This window comes from Lolium rigidum, chromosome 4 (assembly GCF_022539505.1).
Source record: "Lolium rigidum isolate FL_2022 chromosome 4, APGP_CSIRO_Lrig_0.1, whole genome shotgun sequence".
In the NCBI taxonomy this organism is placed as follows: Eukaryota; Viridiplantae; Streptophyta; class Magnoliopsida; order Poales; family Poaceae; genus Lolium; species Lolium rigidum.
Window position 1 is genome coordinate 234,366,149 of NC_061511.1, and position 19,568 is coordinate 234,385,716.

At 42.8% G+C, this 19,568-nt stretch overlaps 1 protein-coding gene across 1 annotated transcript; it reads left to right on the forward strand.

Moving 5' to 3' along the window:
- The first annotated feature begins 15,809 nt into the window (after nt 1–15,809).
- On the forward strand, nt 15,810–18,580 carry LOC124648434 (protein LURP-one-related 15-like). The gene is made up of 3 exons (XM_047188204.1): nt 15,810–16,073; nt 18,089–18,316; nt 18,440–18,580. Exons 1-3 carry the CDS (start codon nt 15,810–15,812, stop codon nt 18,578–18,580), a joined length of 633 nt encoding a protein of 210 aa, XP_047044160.1.
- Nucleotides 18,581–19,568: the final 988 nt, after the last annotated feature.

Here is a 19,568-nt window from a genome sequence, read left to right on the forward strand (position 1 = left end):
ATATCATATCACATATGAACTGCATGTGATGTTAATCCTTTTATGCATCTTATTTTGCTTAGATCGCGACGGTAGCATTATAAGATGATCCCTCACATTAATATCAAGATAATAAAGTGTTCTCCCCTAAGTATGCACCGTTGTACAGTTCGTCGTTTCGAAGCATCTCGTGATGATCGGATGTGATAGACTCAACGTTCACATACAACGGGTGTAAGCCATGTTGCACACGCGGAATACTTGGGTTTGCTTGACGAGCCTAGCATGTACAGACATGGCCTCGGGACAATGGAAACCGAAAGGTTGAACATGAGTCATATGGATGATATGATCAACATTTTGATGTTCACTATTGAAGCTACATCATCTCACGTGATGATCGGTTTTGGTGTAGTGGATTTGGATCGTGTACCACTTAACAACTATGAGGGATGTTGTACTAAGTGGGAGTTCATTAGTAATTAGATTAAAACATGAACTAATTATCATAAACATAGTCTGAGTAGTATTTTGAATTAATTTTGTAGTATTGGCATCCGTTTTCTACCATGCGCTAGTCTTGTAATTGAGATAGAAATACTGTTAAAATCTGACAAGAAACTTTACGGATTGGTACCGTATTGTTAAAGAATAAAGAATTGATTAAGTCCTATTGCAAACTTTTAGTAAACCTCACATTGTTGATTCAAAGAGCTATGGTTTCAATTAGTACCTAAAGTTATCTTGTCTCCGTGAAACTTGAAGTTCAAATCTGTTTGAAAAGTAAGGAGCTGAAAATTTAGTTTTCAGAAATAATCAAGGTATGAGATATATGTGATATCTAAGACCTTATTGCAAGATGATAGAATATAATTTGGTGAGACTACATGAACTCATAAGTTTTATGGGAATGTACGAAGGTTGAAGACGCAAGGCGTCACAATCCTCCAACTATTGGGGCACTAACGATATTCGCATATCCATGAAGTGACCATCCTTAATATGCACCGTTGCTAAGACTCGTCGTTTCGAAGCATCACGTGATGATCGGGTGTGATAGATTCTACGTGTGCATACAACGGGTGCAAGCTAGATTTGCACATGCAAATACCAAGGTTTAAACTTTATGAGCCTAGCATGTACGGACATGGTCTCAGAAAGTTGTCATGAATTAATGGATAAAATTATGAGTGAAATTGTTCATCGTATTACAAAGTTACTAATAGTGAAATCTGGAACACTTGTCATATGATGATTAACTTCAAAATAAGAACCTCAAGGTTATTGGTATTAGACCAACAAACCTAGAAGTTATTGATGTTGAAGTGTTTTTCGAATAATGAGGAAAGCTAAAAGAGAAACTGCAAAAGATATTTTGGCAGAAAGAAAGAAAAGACTAGAAAGTCTAGCTCGGGCGTATATAAATGATATACATGTTATGATTGTATTCCTAGTTAGGTCACACTATGAAATTCTTGGGTATTAGTACTATATTGGTTGGTATGAAGTGTCATACAAAAACAATGCAATACAAGAATTCAATGGCCTAAGTGACTCGACAAGGAATATGATAGGAATGCACGCCTGGAACAAAAATAAAGTGTTATTATGTTCATCGTTGGCATTCTATCTAGCCCTTAGAATTTATAATAAAGAACTTAATAATTGTTATTTTGCTCTGGTCAAATGAAAACAATGAGTTGTTTAAATTATGACATTACTCCATGTACGATGGATAAGTTATTATAAATCTTAATGGTGAAACACACATACATAACACTGACGCTAAAATGCTATAAGGCAAATGATTTGAATTCCACTTATTTGTGGAACCGCCATTTAGGTCATGTTAGAAAGGAACGCATGAAGGAACTCCATGCAAATGGATTTTTGGAGTCATTTGATTTTTTGAATCGTTTGACGCTTGCAAATCTTTTCTAAAGAGAATGACTAAAATACCGTTCATAGGCCAAGAGTTGAACGGGCAACTAACTTAGTGAAAAAATACATGATGATGTATGTGATTCACTGGGCATAGTTGTGTGCGGGAGATTCTTCTACTTCATGAAAACTTCCAACGATGAATTGAGTATATATGTGTGGATATATTCAATAAGGAAGAAGTTTTAAACTTATGAATAGATTCAAATAAATTTCAGCATGAAGTGGAAATGATCGTAATAGAAAAATCAAATATCTATGATTGGATCATGGTGGAAATATTTGAATTACGAGTTTTAGTGAACATCTAAGAGAGTTATGAAATTGTTCTACAACTCATATTTCTTGGAGTATCATAGTGATGATGAAGTATCCGAGAGATGTATCCAAACCTTGTTGGATCAATGATGAGATAAAATATTGATGCCATTATATTTTTGTGGATTATGCTTTAGAGACTACCGCTTTTACACTAAATAGAGCATCATCATGATCCGTTGAAATGACATCATACGAGTTATGACATGGGTATGAACCCTAATAGTCTTTTCTTAAATTTTGGTATGCATAGCATAAGTAAATAAGTTTACAACCAAAATCGGATGAATGTCTTTGTTGGTTATCCCAAAGAATTGATAGGGAATTCTTTCCACTATGAAGTAAAAGACAAAAGTGTTTGTTAATGTTACTTGCTTATTTCCAAGAAATTGTTTTCTAGCGAAGTATTTGAGTGGGAGGACAATAGAACTTGATAAGGTTTATGAACCTGAGCATAATGATCAAAGTAGCGCAGCATCGGAAATTTATTCCGGAAGCGGCCACGACGATCATCGCTCCCATGACTACAAAGTGTTATAGCCATGGAGATCAAAGTACATATTGAACCTTGTAGGTATGGTTTACTTTGTGATCAAATAAATGTTTTATGGACAGAGGATTGATTTGAACAATGATAAACCAACTACAAACAAAAGAAGTTATGATAGGCCCTGACTCCGTTAAAATGGCTATACGCCATGAAATCCAAGATAGATGAATACTTTTTGAAAGTAAGAGGATCTATAAAATTGATGGACTTGGATGAAATATCCTTGAAGAAGCACGACTTGTCGAAAAGTTGTTTACGACAAAGTTCAAAGAGTTGACTACGATAAGATTAGATCTTCCGTAACAATGCTTATAGTCTATGTGGATTATTCTAGTAATCGCTACATATTTCTTTTATGAGATATGCTAGTAGGATGGCAAAATACATTACTTATCAGAAGTATGTATTAAAGGTGTATACAAGATACAACCAAGAGTTTTGCTGGTCCGTGGAATACTAGATAGGTATACGAACTTCAATTGGATGAAGTAAGTATTGCGGAGTTGGAATCTTCACCGGATGAAATAGTCAAAGAGTTTTTGATTTCATCAGAGACGATGAAGAGGCTTGCATTTGCAAGAAATTAAGTGGGAGCGCTAAGACACATTTATAATACTTTATGTAGGTGACATATAGTTAGTTATAAATGATGTAATTATATACTTGATTAAAAGGTTTCATTGAGAAATTAATTTCAATGAAAGGATATGGACTCGAAACATATCTAGTGTCAAGATCTATGAAGATAGATTGAAACACAAAATAAGTTTAAGTCAAAGTACATAGAATGGATATTGAAAATAGTTCAATATAGAAATATTAAGAAAATATTCTTGTCATGTGAAGTTTTAACAAGACTTGAGTGTATCCGACACTCAATGAGTAAAAACACATGAGTGATTATAGATCACGAATAATATGTACACAATCAGATATCATGTGCTATAAAGTGTTATGAGCATATACCAGAATGATTCATATGATGATCATTGGACGACAGTAAGAATATCCTTGAGTACTTTAGAAGAACTAAGGATATATATATATATATTTTTGTATGAAGAAATGACAAACAAATCGCTGTAAGGTGTTACACCGATATTGGTTTTGTCACATATAAAATATAATTTCAAACTCAAATTAGATTAAATGTTGTTTAAAAGGTAGCACAATGAGCTAGAAGTTATCTATGCTAGATTTAGAAGAGTTCTAAATATTGTGAAGGATTCTACAAAAGAAGGCAGAGTATGTCATTGTTTTGACAATGACAAAGGATGTTAAGTCAAGAGGTTCTTTGAGAACTTGGTGTATTTCCGACAGAGTCAGAACTTTGAAGCTATATTGTGTGTGACAATATTAGTGACATATTTCAGACCGCGGAATTAAGGTTCCACCAAAAGACCAAACATATTTAATGCCGACTCATTTGGAAATGAGTGATGCGTTGAGACGCAAATGAATTACAAAATACATACGTTTCTGAGCGTGTCAGATCCGTTGACTAAAAACCTCTCCCGTGAGCAATACATGATAAAGCACCATAAGGCCAAGGTGTTATATCTTTACAAATGTAAACTAGATTATTGACTCTAGTGCAAGTGGGAGATCGAAGGAGATATGCCCTAGAGGCAATAATAAAGTGGTTATTATTTATATCTTTATGTTTATGATAAATGTTTATATATCATGCTATAATTGTATTAACAGAAACATTAGTACATGTGTGATATGTAGACAAACAAAGAGTCCCTAGTATGCCTCTTAACTAGCTTGTTGATTAATGGATGATTAGTTTCATAATCATGAACATTGGATGTTATTAAATAACAAGGTTATATCATTGTATGAATGATGTAATGGACACACCCAATTAAGCGTAGCATAAGATCTCGTCATTAAGTTATTTGCTATAAGCTTTCGATACATAGTTACCTAGTCCTTATGACCATGAGATCATGTAAATCACTTATACCGGAAAGGTACTTTGATTACATCAAACGCCACTGCGTAAATGGGTGGTTATAAAGGTGGGATTAAGTATCCGGAAAGTATGAGTTGAGGCATATGGATCAACGAGTGGGATTTGTCCATCCCGATGACGGATAGATATACTCTGGGCCCTCTCGGTGGAATGTTGTCTAATGTCTTGCAAGCATATGAATAAGTTCATAAGAGACCACATACCACGGTACGTAGTAAAGAGTACTTGTCGAGAGACGAGGATGAACAAGGTATAGAGTGATACCGAAGATCAAACCTCGGACAAGTAAAATATCGCGTGACAAAGGGAATTGGTATCGTATGTGAATGGTTCATTCGATCACTAAAGTCATCGTTGAATATGTGGGAGCCATTATGGATCTCCAGATCCCGCTATTGGTTATTGGTCGGAGTGAGTACTCAACCATGTCCGCATAGTTCACGAACCGTAGGGTGACACACTTAAAGTTGGATGTTGAAATGGTAGAACTTGAATAGGAATGGAGTTCGAATATTTGTTCGGAGTCCCGGATGAGATCCCGGACATCACGAGGAGTTCCGAATGGTCCGGAGAATAAGATTCATATATAGGAAGTCATATTCCAAGTTTGGAAATGATCCGGTGCATTTATGGCAGGTTCTAGAAGGTTCTAGAAAAGTCCGGAAGAAATCACCATGGAAAGTAGAGTCCCGGAGGGACTCCACCTTGCATGACCAGCCAACCCTAAAGGGGAGGAGTCCAAGGTGGACTCCCCTAGGGTGGCCGGCCAACCCACCTCAAGGAAAGGTGGGAGTCCCACCTTGGGTAGGACTCCCTCCTTGAGTAGGTTTCCCACATATGGGAGGTTTTAGTGTTGGGGTCTTATTCGAAGACTTGGACTAGAACTCTTGGTGCTTCCACCTATATAATGAGGGGCATAGGAGAGGGGGCTGACCACTTCAAGCCTCAGCCTTGGCCGCACCCCTTAGAGGGCCGGCGCCCAACCCCCATCTCCCCAAACCCTAGCGGTCTCTCTCCTCCACCACATCCCGCACGCTTAAGCGAAGCTCCGCCGGATTTCTCCACCACCACCGACACCACGCCGTCGTGCTGTCGGATTCAAGAGGAACTACTACTTCCGCTGCCCGCTGGAACGGGGAGGTGGACGTCGTCTTCATCAACAACCGAACGTGTGACCGAGTACGGAGGTGCTGCCCGTTCGTAGCGCCGGAACCGATCGTGATCAATATCTTCTACGCGCTTTTGCAAGCGGCAAGTGAACGTCTACCGCAGCAACAAGAGCCTCATCTTGTAGGCTTTGGAATCTCTTCAAGGGTGAGACTCGATACCCCCTCGTTGCTACCGTCTTCTAGATTGCATCTTGGCTTGGATTGCGTGTTCGCGGTAGGAAATTTTTTGTTTTCTATGCAACGTTATCCTACAATTTCGTGACTGAACCGTTTTTTGCTACAATGTAGCAAAAGCGGGTTATATTTTTTTTGCTGTCGGGAGGTGTTTTTTTGCTACATTCAGTAAAAGCAGATATGGCCGTCCAAGATGACCGATCCGACGACTGGCGACCCGGGGGCTGGGAAATCAGATCCTCTGGGGGACGCCCAGCAGTTTCCATATAAATAACTAGTAAGGTTTCCTAGTACTGTATTCTGTCTGGCACTAAACTTTGTGTGATTTTAGTGCGTGATCGTTTTACAGAAAGGTCAGAGCATCAGATATTATAGTTCATTTTAACATATTATAAGTAACTAGTAGTTCTGACAAATGTTTACATGTTTGATTTCCGCAAGCTAATTATCTGTTGGTTCAGTTTCTTCATGGCACTCGCTTTCTCAGTAGAAAACCTGTCAGCTAGTTTGAGGCATGTGAGACAAAGATGCATATTAACATGACTTATTTACCCACATTCAGTATTAGCTATCAAAGTTACCAAGTATTCTTCCTCCTCAACATCTTTATTGGTTGTTTTAGGATCCGAAGAATTGCAAAATCATCAAGTTAGTAACAAAGTTGAGATTTTAATTCTACCATTCAGTATTAGAAAAACTTACCATCAGCCTTTAGCCAATCTTGGAGGCATATCAACGCCTCGACCGTGTCACTCTTTAGCCTGTTTTTCTGATCACTAATTGTTTTTCCACCATCACTAAAAGATGACTCCGATGTCACCGTTGATGCTTGAGTAGCAAGCACATCACGAGCAATGCAAGATAGAACTATGTACTCAGGACTGTGTAATTTCCACCAACCCAATATGTCAAAATCTTTTTCTTGGGGGTATAGATCTTCACTCAAGTACCTATCAAGCTCATTTGTTGCTTGCTTCTTCTGCACTCTCAGATGAGCTTCCCAATCAGCGGCGTTTCCATCATACAAAATCTGAGTATCCTTTTTTGCATCTTCCAAGTGTTGTCAATGAAATGACAAGTGACACAAAGGTATCACAACCTCTGATTAGAAGTCCACATGTCAGCAGTTAATGAAACTCGAGCACCACAGTTCTTCAAGACTTCTCGTAGCAACGCTCTTTGCTCTTTGTAGGAATCTAGGCAATCATCTTTTATTGTTGTTCTTGAAACCATTTTGAACATCGGGTTGAGCCACTTGACAAACTTCATGAAACCACTGTACTCTACAATGGAGAATGGTAGTCCATGTTGAACTATCATGTTTGATCAAGAGGGCTCTCCTAGACTCCTTTTGGCTGAAATTCCAATCATCCACGAAAGAGACCTAGGGCGATGATGTAGAGGCACACAATTTTGCAACCATCTCATGCATGCTACTTCTCGTCAAACATTTATGTAGATGCCTATGGATGTGTTTAGTTCCAGAATCCTTCGAGGCACGAAAGACTTCATTGCAATGTTTGCAGTGACCTTCCGCAAGTTTTCCATGTTCATATATAGGAATGTATTCTTTCCAGATACGGGACTTCAGTTTCCGTGGTCGAAACTGGGTGGAGTCAGCCTTAGCACGTAGAAGATTTGGAGATGGGAAATGTACAGTAACGTTTGGTACTGAAGGTGATTCTGATTTCCTCCATTGTGCTTGAGGGGACATTCCCTTCCTTAACGACGCTACTCTTGCAAACCTGCCTATTGAAGATCTCAACAATTTTGTTTGAGGTGATCTCATCATTTTGTTATTTAGTTTCTTTAAGTTACTAGTTCTATCCAAATTCTCATCAGGTCTCTTCCTCTTCAACCTCTTCCTATTCTTCTCAACTCTCCTCTCTTGATTTGTTCTAGTTTCATTGTTGGTCAGCAAAGGGGTACTTTCTTTAGATTGAAAAATGCGCTCATCAATCTCAACCTTGTGGCAAGGATCTTCCTTGAGGTAATATTCATCGATGAAACTTTCATCAATGTCGTAGAGGAGGAGGTGGTTCACTTCCGCATCGAGGAGAATTGAGCCCTTGTATATGTGCGAAAGATGTTTGGGGAACAGAATGGAGTAGGAGGCATGCCAGATCATTTCCGAGGTAGCCTCTTCCTCTGTAACATCCAACAGATGGATTTTTTCCTTGTTGAGCATTGCACGAGACACTCGCTTGCTGGCTCCTCTGCTACAGCAGGAAACTGGGTCTTGTGGGAACTACCAAATTGCTTCTCTTTCTTGACTTGCACAAGTTCACTTCTCTTGTCCTTGTTTTTCCTCAACGACAGCTTTTTCGAGGCAGCCTCTTCCTCTGCAACAGCCAACTGATGGATTTGTTCCTTGTCGAGCATTGCACCGACACCCTCGCTTGCTGGCTCCTCTCACACGTTTTCCTTTGCAATAGTGAGCTGATGTATTTCTTCCATATCGAGCATTGCACTGGCACCCGCGCTTGCTGGCTTCTCTCTGTGAACAGGCAACTGGGTTAGGTGGAAACTACCCAACTGTTGCTCTTTCTTACCTTGCACAAGTTCACTTCTCTTGTCCTTATGTTTCCTCAATGACGGATTTTTCGAGGCAGTCTCTTCCTCCGCAACAGCCAGCAGATGGGTTTGTTCCTTGTCGAGCATTGCACCGCCACACTCGCTTGCTGGCTCCTCTGTGTCAACATGAAATTGGGTATCGCTAGAACAACCCAGCTGTTGTTTTTTCTTGACTTGCACAAGTTCACTTCTTTTATCCTTGTTTTTGTCCGACATACATAATGGAAAAACTGAATAAGTATATGAAGTTAATTCTATTTCCAATATGTTACTTACATGTCAAAGATTTAGACTCATGAAATACAAAATCTTCAAGTAAATTGGATAGAATAACCTGAATAAATTCCATAGAATAACTAAATTGGACTTTGATACATTCCACAGAATAACCTTCAAGTATAGGTTGCACTGTAAGGATTGACACACATCGGTATCGGATATATATAAGATTTAGATATACTGTGAGTTACTAACTTGGCAAAACCTCAGCCTAATTGAGCATTTCAGAGATGAGCCTGATATTGTTTCACTTCACAAGCTTCAGTGCACTACAGAATTAAGGAAGCTTTCTCGCGGCTTTTGCACAAATGAAGGATTGACACAAACATATGATTCATGTAGACCTTACATAAGAAATCCTTCTCTAAAAATCCCTAAATCTAACATTTATAAATTTTGTGAACCAATACATTCACAAATTAAGCAAAGATGGCATCCATGGTGAAGAGAAGGATCAAAGAAGCGTTGCTATCTGTCCCGCCGGATTCCTATCCTCTTGATCTGAAGGATTCTTCTGCACCTCCTCCTCGGATTGATTTGTTCCCTCCTCCGCCGGATTCTTGCCCTCCCCCACATACGCACACATCTTTCACCAAAGGCGACGACGGCAAGGGAGCCGGCGGCGCAGAAGGGAAGGTGTTGGTCGGGCGGCTACAAGAGGGGTGCAGGGAGGCGACGATCTAGGTGCAAACGGTCATGTGTTGGGCGGTGACGAGCGACGCGCCGGCCCGGCGGTGGTGACCAGCATGGCGGCGGTCCCTTTGTTTCTAGTATGATTCCTCTGCTTCGAGTAGTGACCTTCTTTTTTTCCTTGCGGGATGGACGGCCTAGCAGGCCAAGTGCACACCGTCCGTCAAGCGGCCTCGCTTATGCGGCCCAGCCGCTATGCCGTTTGGGTCTTTTTAGCGGCGCGGACGAAGCGGACAAGCGGACTTCCGCCTCCGCCTGCATCATGACCCAAACCCTTGTACATTTAGCCCAGTTTAGAAAATTGACCCCCAGTGAAAAAAACATTTGACCCTAGCCCGTAAAAACCCTGCAGGTAGCCTTACCTAAGCAAGCCTGAACGCAAAGCAAGCAGCAGCCCAATACGTGAAGCAAGTAGCCCACCACAGGGCAGAACCGATCGATCGATCACTGTGGGCGCGTTTGGTAGCCTGCATGGATTTCCTGCACCACTGCGCCAGCGAGATGGGCCTCCTTGCACGTCGCGAACGGGCCATGGGCCATGAAACTGTTGGAGATATGCCCAAGAGGCAATAATAAAAGTGGTTATTATATATCTTTGTGTTTATGATAAATGTTTATATACCATGCTATAATTGTATTAACCGAAACATTGATACATGTGTGTTATGTAAACAACAATGAGTCCCTAGTAAGCCTCTTAACTAGCTTGTTGATTAATAGATGATTAGTTTCATAATCATGAACATTGGATGTTATTAATAACAAGGTTATATCATTATATGAATGATGTAATGGACACACCCAATTAAGCGTAGCATAAGATCACGTCATTAAGTTATTTGCTATAAGCTTTCGATACATAGTTACCTAGTCCTTTCGACCATGAGATCATGTAAATCACTTATACCGGAAAGGTACTTTGATTACATCAAACGCCACTGTGTAAATGGGTGGTTATAAAGGTGGGATTAAGTATCCGGAAAGTATGAGTTGAGGCATATGGATCAACAGTGGGATTTGTCCATCCCGATGACGGATAGATATACTCCGGGCCCTCTCGGTGGAATGTCGTCTAATTAGCTTGCAAGCATATGAATAAGTTCATAAGAGACCACATACCACGGTACGAGTAAAGAGTACTTGTCAGGAGACGAGGTTGAACAAGGTATAGAGAGATACCGATGATCAAACCTCGGACAAGTAACATATTGCGTGACAAAGGGAATTGGTATCGTATGTGAATGGTTCATTCGATCACTAAGTCATCGTTGAATATGTGGGAGCCATTATGGATCTCCAGATCCCGCTATTGGTTATTGGTCGGAGAGAGTTCTCAATCATGTCCACATAGTTCGCGAACCGTAGGGTGACACACTTAAGGTTTGATGTCGTATTAGTAGAACTTGAATATGGAATGGAGTTCGAAGTATTGTTCGAAGTCTCGGATGGGATCCCGGACATCACGAGGAGTTCGGAATGGTCCGGAGAATAAGATTCATATATAGGAAGTCATTTTATAAGTTTGAAAATGATTCGGTGCATTTATGGAAGGTTCTAGAAGGTTCTAGAAAAGTCCGGAAGAAATCACTTTGGAAGGCGGAGTCCCGAAGGGACTCCACCACCCATGGCCGGCCAACCCTAGAGGGGGAGTCCAAGGTGGACTCCACCAAGGGGGCCGACCACCCCCCCACATGGAAGGGTGGGAGTCCCACTTGAGGTGGGAATCCCATCTTGGGTAGGTTTCCCTACACATGGAAAGTTTTGGTTGGGGTCTTATTCGAAGACTTGTAGTCCAACACTTGGGGGTTCCACCTATATAATGAGGGGCCAAGGGGAGGGGGCCGGCCACCACAACACCACCACCTTGGCCGCACCCCAAGGAGGCCGGCCACCCCCTCTCCCCAAACCCTAGCCGCCCCACTCCTCCCCCTCTCCCGCAACGCTTAGCGAAGCTCCGCCGGAGATCTTTATCGCTACCGCCACCACGCCGTCGTGTTGCCGGATTCAAGGAGGAGCTACTACTTCCGCTGCCCGCTGGAACGGGGAGAAGGACGTCGTCTTCATCAACACCGAACGTGTGACCGAGTACGGAGGTGCTGCCCGATTGTGGCACCGTCAAGATCTTCTACGCGCTTTTGAAAGCGGCAAGTGATCGTCTACCGCAGCAACGAGAGCCTCCTCTTGTAGGCTTTGGAAATCTTCAAGGGTTAGTCTCGTTCATCCCCTCGTTGCTACCGTCTTCTAGATTGCATCTTGGCTTGGATTGCGTTCTCGCGGTAGGAATTTTTTGTTTTCTATGCTACGAATCCCTACAGAAACGCGGGTCGTTTGGTAGCCTGGGAGGCCTTTTCTGCGTCTGAGAGGAAAGCCAGGCTCCATTGTTTTGGTGCCTGCACAGACTACTTTCTTCTCTGCTCGTGCAGCCCACACGCTGTTTGGCTGCAGATAGGGGCGAGTTTTGGTAACCCCTCCCCTTAGGGTTCGTTTGGCTGCTCGGGCCAAACTTCCTCGGGTAAATATTCTCGGCCGGAAATAGGCATAAACCGGAGCAAACCCCCAGGACTATTTTCCCGACCTCCGGAGTAGGGGCAAAATCTCCCCGGGAAAAGGCCGGGATCCCACCGGGTTTCCTTTAACCAAACGAGCCCTTGAAGTGGTGAGGTTACCCAACACTGCTAATAACTGAATTACAACACACCGCAGATTTAGTTCACCAGAAAAGGTGCTGGTAATACACATCAACTACTTAGTGGGTGATGCATCACGAGCGAAGCAACTATACTTCGTGATGCATCGCAGGTTTATCACACGAGAGGTTAGTATATACCACCTCCAACAAATTCATCATTACAGACCGGGGATCAGTTTCAAGCAAGTCCTAGCTAATGGAGGGATACGAGACCACCTCCCAAAATGAGCAGATCATGACCAATGATGCAGAAGCACTAAGCAGGAAACTGGTTGCGAAGCCAGGTCCTAAGCCAACTCCTCCTCTCCGCTGGCAGCATGTTACTGTACTCGTCATACTCTTCTTCGTTGTCTACAATGAAGTCGATAGCCCTGACCAACAACTTAGGTTGGAATAGCTGCGCCCTGTAGACAAACCGGGCGTGAAGATCGTCTTCATCTAAGCATAGTTCGTGATCGGGGTCCCGACGTACTGACGATGTCTCGGGTTGCGCTGCAATCCACAAGGAACAACTGTTAGTGCGGACGATATTCACATATACAGATCTATGAAGGAACTCAATGAGGCTTACTACCTGAATGTACTCATCCGCCGTATCTTCATCAGCATCATAGAAGCAGCAACCATCTTGGCTCCAGTCCACATTTCCATTGGTTTCATCTTCTGTATGACGCTCCACTTGGTCCTCAAGTTTCTGATGTGGTTGTAGAGCTGAAGAGTGGTCACATGTATGCCATCGAATGCAAGAACACCAGCAACTACCTTCTTCATCTGCTGATCTTTGAATCCCATGTTGAAACGGAAGCTAAACCAACCGATTCAGCATAAACTCTGGTAGCTCAAGTTTTCAAACCATGGCTGGTTTGCTTGAAATCAGACATTGCTCAGCATTGACAGTAGGAGCAAAAAGATCAGGGGAGCCCAATGGTATGATCGCCTACATGACAAATACTACTAGATCAATGAACGACCACATCCACACCCTTAAGCAGTACCACTAGCAGATCAATGAACTACCACTACCACATCCACATCCTTAAGCACTACCACAGCCAAATCCACATCCTTCAGCAATACCACATCAATGAATCGCGAGAAAAGTAAGCGCGGCCTTACAGTCAGATGAGCCACACGCAACACGGAGGTCGGGGAAGCAGGGACCCTGGCGAAGATGCAGACAGCACCAACATCCCAGTGGTAGAGTCAGATGCAACCTAGACAACCTCCGCAACCTCGACCGGGGACCCGAAGGAATGTCCTACAATGGATTCGTTCAGAACACCCCTTGTACCCACAAGATCTAGATCTAAGACTAGGGTTTGCAGAAGCTTACCAAAACCAAAGTCATCGACGCAGAGGAAGAAGACGACCATCCGCGGCCAGTAGCCACAGCCACCGTCGCTCCCGCAAGCCTCGCCGGCCGTGCGGGTGAGGAAGAGCCACCATGTCGCTAGATCGGGAAGGGTGGATGAGCTCGAAAAGGGGGGAAATGGGGGATTTGGATTTGGCGGTGAGAGAGCCGCCCCTATATACGGTGCGGTGACCGAATTCATCTCGTCGAGATTTCGCCATTCCGCGCGAGCTCGCGCCATCTCCCGCGGTGGCTCTACGGGAGAACGCGGCGTTCTCGAGTTGTGCCGGAACGGGGGTGGCTCGCTAGAAACGGTCGAACCGGGCGTTCATCTAGGGCCTGGCCCGAGGGTGCTTTGAGAAGCGGTTCGTCCAAACACACGGGCTAAGCCAGGTAACCAAACATGCCAAAAAATCTAGGCCGATGCGAGCTAAGGGACGCCCAGGCCCTGTATGTTTGCTCTTCAATTCTTTCCGTGAAGCGGTACACTTCTCTTCCCGATTGAAACGCTCGACGCCACTGTTCCAGCGAACCGTCGCGCGTCGCCGATAGTTGTACCGACCAAGTTGCCCCTTCCTCTCTCCATCCATGGGAAAGTTGAAGATTCTCATGCAATTACAAATTGTAACTGCGACTATAGCAGAGCCCTTTCAGTCCTTCACCGCAAGAGAATTGATTCCCAAAATTCTCAATTCTCCTATTATCTTAGGGTTTCTCAGATGTGTGGAATTAATGAATTTTTATAATTGTCGGAGGTTTCTGCTGTTGATCTACTCATCAGGTGGACTGCATTTGCACGATCATGCTAAGCTCAAATTGACAGTGAGAAGAAGGATGTTGTGTTTTGCTTGTAGTTCTGAACTTGTCTAAGCTGATAGTTAGTACCGAAACACGAATTTAGCATTTCCCTTGGTATATCAACTGTTGAAATTGGTGTTAGTTCTACGCGTCGGCCACTTCAGGTGCTATTCAAAAATGAAAATAGTGAAAATAGTGTTTTGCAGTGGCATTGGAGATGATTTCATGAATCACTTCATCATTTGTTTCTTGGAGCAAAGACTTCTATATTCAACTCCATGCAAGGATGTGATAGGCCGTTTTCTCAAGATGAAAGACCGCAAAGGACAAAAAAATTGGAGGTAATTGCTTTTGTAATCTAGCTTTATTTTGGTCATTTGGTGTGATGTATTGATAATTATTGTTTCTTATTTACGTGAGTTTGCAAAAAAGTACATTCTAGATATGTTAATTTATACCCGCTACACATTTAGCCATGCGAGCTATACACATGTATAATAGTGGTATGTTTTCCCATGATCCCCTAGTCTCCTCAGAGTTCGCAATTCGCATGACCGCATCAAATTAGCACTTAGCAGTAATACAGTATCATATTACCTGTTTGCAAGTTTGCAAGTTGTAATCATCAAGCCTGATTGTGTGTAATTGACTAATTTACCTGTAAACATCTAACCTAGACTAGCACATATAGTTTGTTGCAATGTTTTAGTTTTATCGCATACGTAATATATCCACTTTTTAGTTTATTTAGACGCTCTGTTTGATATTTGTTTGATTGAAGTTTGCATCGAAACTTATTCGTGGCTCTGTATTTTAGCGCGTAGCGTTCCTTTCCGCGTGCAATATTTTTAGACGTCTAGTGAAGCAGTTTATGTGCGGCGCCTAAAAAAGCCAAAGCAGGAGCATCGATTGTTTTTTAGCGCGCAGCTTTTTTCGCGCCCGTTGAAGATGCTCTTAATATTGTACTTGTCTTGTGATGCAATATTAGTGAACAAGAATTTTTTAAGTATTATGAAATTCGGTAAAAAAATACGAACTCTATTTATTAAAAGATATCTTAAATTTGTCTAAATTTAGACACTAACTAATGGACGGAGGGAGTATTTTAAAATAATTGCCATGATTGTTTGCATGAGGCTGGAGCGATATTTATGGTGGCCCATGGTCAACTGCTCACGTTGGGAACACAATACTCCGGAGAAGAAGCAGCTCCACACGACCACACCATCCTCAGACTCTGTATCTCGCCTTTCCCGTCCCGAAGAACACGCCAAGCAGGAGCACCGAATCAATCGACCGAGCAAGCAAGGTCTGAAATGCTACCAGCCCCAGCGATTCCGCTGCCGGACAGCGAGGCCCCACCAGCGCCGCTGCCGGTGGCGGGGCATCAGTTCTGCGCGCCGTACGTGGTGCCGCTCACGGTCACCAAGAAGGCCCTCAGCATCTCCGACGGCGACTTCGTCATCACCGACGCCAACGGCGCCGTCGTGCTCACGGTCAAGGGATCCATTTTCAGCATCCATAACCGCCGCGTCCTCCTCGATGCCGCTGGCCTGCCCCTCCTCTGCATGCAAGAGAAGGTACGCCGCCAGTTTATGTTTCGTCTTCCCTCCCTGCGCTCAAATTTTCCGTACACCAATCAGTAATTCAGAAGAAAAAACCGAGATGCTGACTGATTCAGGGGATGAACCAGCCGGCTTTCAGGCCGTTTGATCCACTTGAGTTGACAAATCGAGTCTTTAGCATAAAACTACTACTCCGTACAAATTTCAACGATAAATCTGAAAAACTACAGTTTCATGTTTTCGCGCATAATGCTACCACCCTAGTATTTTTTTTTTTTTTTGCGACGTACACTAATCAAACCGTGATCGAGAATTGACCGAGAATATGACCACCCACCTGCAGGCTACAGGGATGATACGGCAAAATCTGAGCAATTTTCTCAAATTGAAATATCTAAATATCTAAAAAAATCAAACATACTCCCTCCATCCTCAAATAAGTGGACATCTAGACTCAAACTTTGTCCATGAAAAAGTGTACTTCTATGTTTTCAATGTACTTTAAATTAGCAAAAGGTGTTTCTCTCTCATTGTACGGAAATCAAACCCAATAATATTCAGCACATGTTATCTTAATTTTGTACATGCATATAGCCTATTGGAGGTGAAATAATTAAAGAGGAGAGAGATCTTGGTTGCATCTTCCCAATGCAACTTTCTCTCCTTTTACTAATTTACCTTGAAAATCCCGCAGGTCCACTTATTTGTGGACGGAGAGAGTATCCAAAGAAGAAGAAGAATCTAAAAACCTTTCCAACCCGTCCCCGCCATAGTCGATGGTTCATTGGCCCCTCGACCAGAGCTTACCTGTGTCGTCCACTGAAGGAGCTCGGCCGTGTTGGCCCTGCCAGAGGAGCTTGCCCCTAGCAGAGCTTGCCCGTGGCGCCCCTGTCGGAGCTCACCTGCACAGCCCTCTGGAGACGAGGAAGGAGAAGACCTCCCTAATGTTTGTATTTTTTTTAGAATATCATATTTTTTTAATTGGGCTAACAAATGGACTAGTCCACCTCAGAAAAATGGGCATTGATATGTGGGTCCCACTAGCCAGAATCGTTGTGATATAGCATTCAATTCGAGATTAGTATACACTACAAAAAAAAAACTGCACTAGAGTGGTAGCATGTTGTCGCGAAAATGTGAAGTGCTAGTTTTTTTTTCAGAATTTCGCTAAAATGTGGTAGTTTTATGCTAAAAACTGATAAATGTGACGCGTCCAATCATCAGCTCATCGCAACAAAACACTCTACACGTAATAGTTTTCTGTGTATATGTAACATTTTTTCCAACAGAACTTGTGACAAATAGTTATAGCATTTTGAATACACCCATGTAGCAAAAAATGTAAGCAACAAATTACTATTTGGTTGGAGCAAATACTTAAAGCATGCCACCGTTTGCAACCAAACAACAAACTCATCCAACATAAAGCCTTCGCATAAAAAATCACACAAAAACGTTTGCAACATTGTAGAGATCTCTTTGTAGCATATGCTTAGAAATCATTGATATTTTTTTTTACTTTAGGAGATGAAAATGTTTGGCCTATTTCTTTTAGAGCAAGCGTGGTTTGATTGGATTAGTGGTAAGTTTTGGTATATAGTTGATGGTTCTCCCGTAAAAACACTCATCCACACCGTCGCATAGGACTTTCACGGGAATCGACATCAATAATCGTTAGCGCAGTCTGAATCTGGAGACTTAATTGAATGCACCACGCATACTCTTTTAAACTTGAAATCAAATAATTTGAACTGCCAACTATTTCAATGTGAAATATGAATTTTCCTGGATGGACAAGACTTGAACATTGTTTTTCTTCAACCCATTCAACCGTTAATAACTGGAAGTTGGAGAGAATTATGCTTTCTTTGAAGAGTTCTGAAGTTTCAACTCTAAGCAAAACATCGAGTCTAAGGCCCACGTATCACCGGCTCACCACATGTACAATGGAAGGCAATATACACAACATCATTAACTGGTCTGAGATTAAGTAAAATTAAGTAATAGTTAGTAATCAATCACTGCATCAGGTATTCAGTATGCACCACCGGTGGGAAGTGTTCAGAGGGGACAGCACAAACACAGGCGATCTGCTCTTTAGTGTGAAGAAATCTTCGATGATCCAATTCAAGACAGAGATGGATGTCTTCTTGGCTGGAAACACCGCACAACAGGTCTGTGATTTCAAGATCAAGGGCAGCTACCTTGATAGGTCCTGCGCCTTCTATCTTGGCAACTCTGCTGCAATGGTAGCTCAAGTAAGCATCAGAACTGGTTCAAGTTTCTTACTATCATATTTTGAAGTTTTAATAGACCATTCATTCAGCTAATAAACTTTTGACTGTAATTTGGCTAATAAAGTAACCACGTGTTAATTGCAGATGAACCGTAAGATGACTGTTTCTAGTGTGCTGCTCGACAAGGACACATTTGCTGTTACTGTGTTCCCGCATGTCGACTACGTGTTTATCGCGGCTCTTGTTGTGATCCTAGACGACGTTCACAGGGACAAAAACGATTGATGAAGTTTTGCCGCTATCATGTTGATGTTGTTTTTCACTTATTATTTTTCGAGAACCTGCTGCGTGCCATTATATTAAGCTTTCAAGAGTTTATGTTACAGAAAACGGAACAAACAACCGAAAACAAAACACCACTTGAGTCGGCACAGGTACATGGAGAGGGCTAAGATCTCTTTCAAACTTCCACTTTTACATGCTACCCATGACAGCCACTCAATGTCGATGATCTCTAGGAGCGAGTGGGCCGGGATCAGATTGCCATCGAAAACGCGCGAGTTCCGTTGGAGCAATAGGGATCTCATGATCAGCAAAGCGCAGGAATTGAAAGCCTTGCGCTCTGAGAGAGGGAGCCTTCCTGCCGAATCTTGCCACCATGTTGCCAGAGAGTTGTTCCCCATCGGGAACAAAGCGTTCCCAGCTCCGCCTCTACAACAGCCTAAACCAAATGGCTCTTGAGAAGCGACATTGGAGCAGAATGTGGTCTAGGATCTTGTCGTGGATGCCGCAAAGCGGGCAGGTGGTGTGGCAGGCTATAGTGCACCGGCGCATCATGTTAGCTGTCCAACACTAGCCACGTAGAGCGAGCCAACCGAAGAACTTGAAGCGCAGCGTGGCAAAAATCCTCCATAGCTGAGAAGCACCTGGTAGTGGTACTGATCCCGCTGCAAAGAATGCGCGGTAGGTTTTCTTGGCGAAGAAATGCCCTTCGGCGCGCCACTTCTAGCGGAACGAAGGCCCTCAGTGGTGACCACCTAAGCCACTGCAGCCCATAAATTTATGTATTGCATCGTGGCATCCACCGATAGTTCTCATGTGATACCGCGAGCTCACGCGTGGTTCGCCAGCCCGATGCGCATGGTCAGGCCCTGGGTGATGCACCGCTGAACCATGGCAAGTATGTTGGGAGCGATGCATCCCGCCACGACGCCGCCAATCCAAGGATCCTCCCAGAAGAGAAGGCCTTCCTCCAACCCAACGGAGTCATTGG

What these genes read in the sequence shown, in the direction of transcription:
- LOC124648434 (XM_047188204.1), top strand. Translation starts at nt 15,810, where the DNA reads ATGCTACCAGCCCCAGCGATTCCGCTGCCGGACAGCGAGGCCCCACCA. An exon ending in TCCTCTGCATGCAAGAGAAG is followed by an intron (nt 16,074 to 18,088) that starts GTACGCCGCCAG and finishes TCACTGCATCAG; the next exon opens with GTATTCAGTATGCACCACCG. An exon ending in CTGCTGCAATGGTAGCTCAA is followed by an intron (nt 18,317 to 18,439) that starts GTAAGCATCAGA and finishes TGTTAATTGCAG; the next exon opens with ATGAACCGTAAGATGACTGT.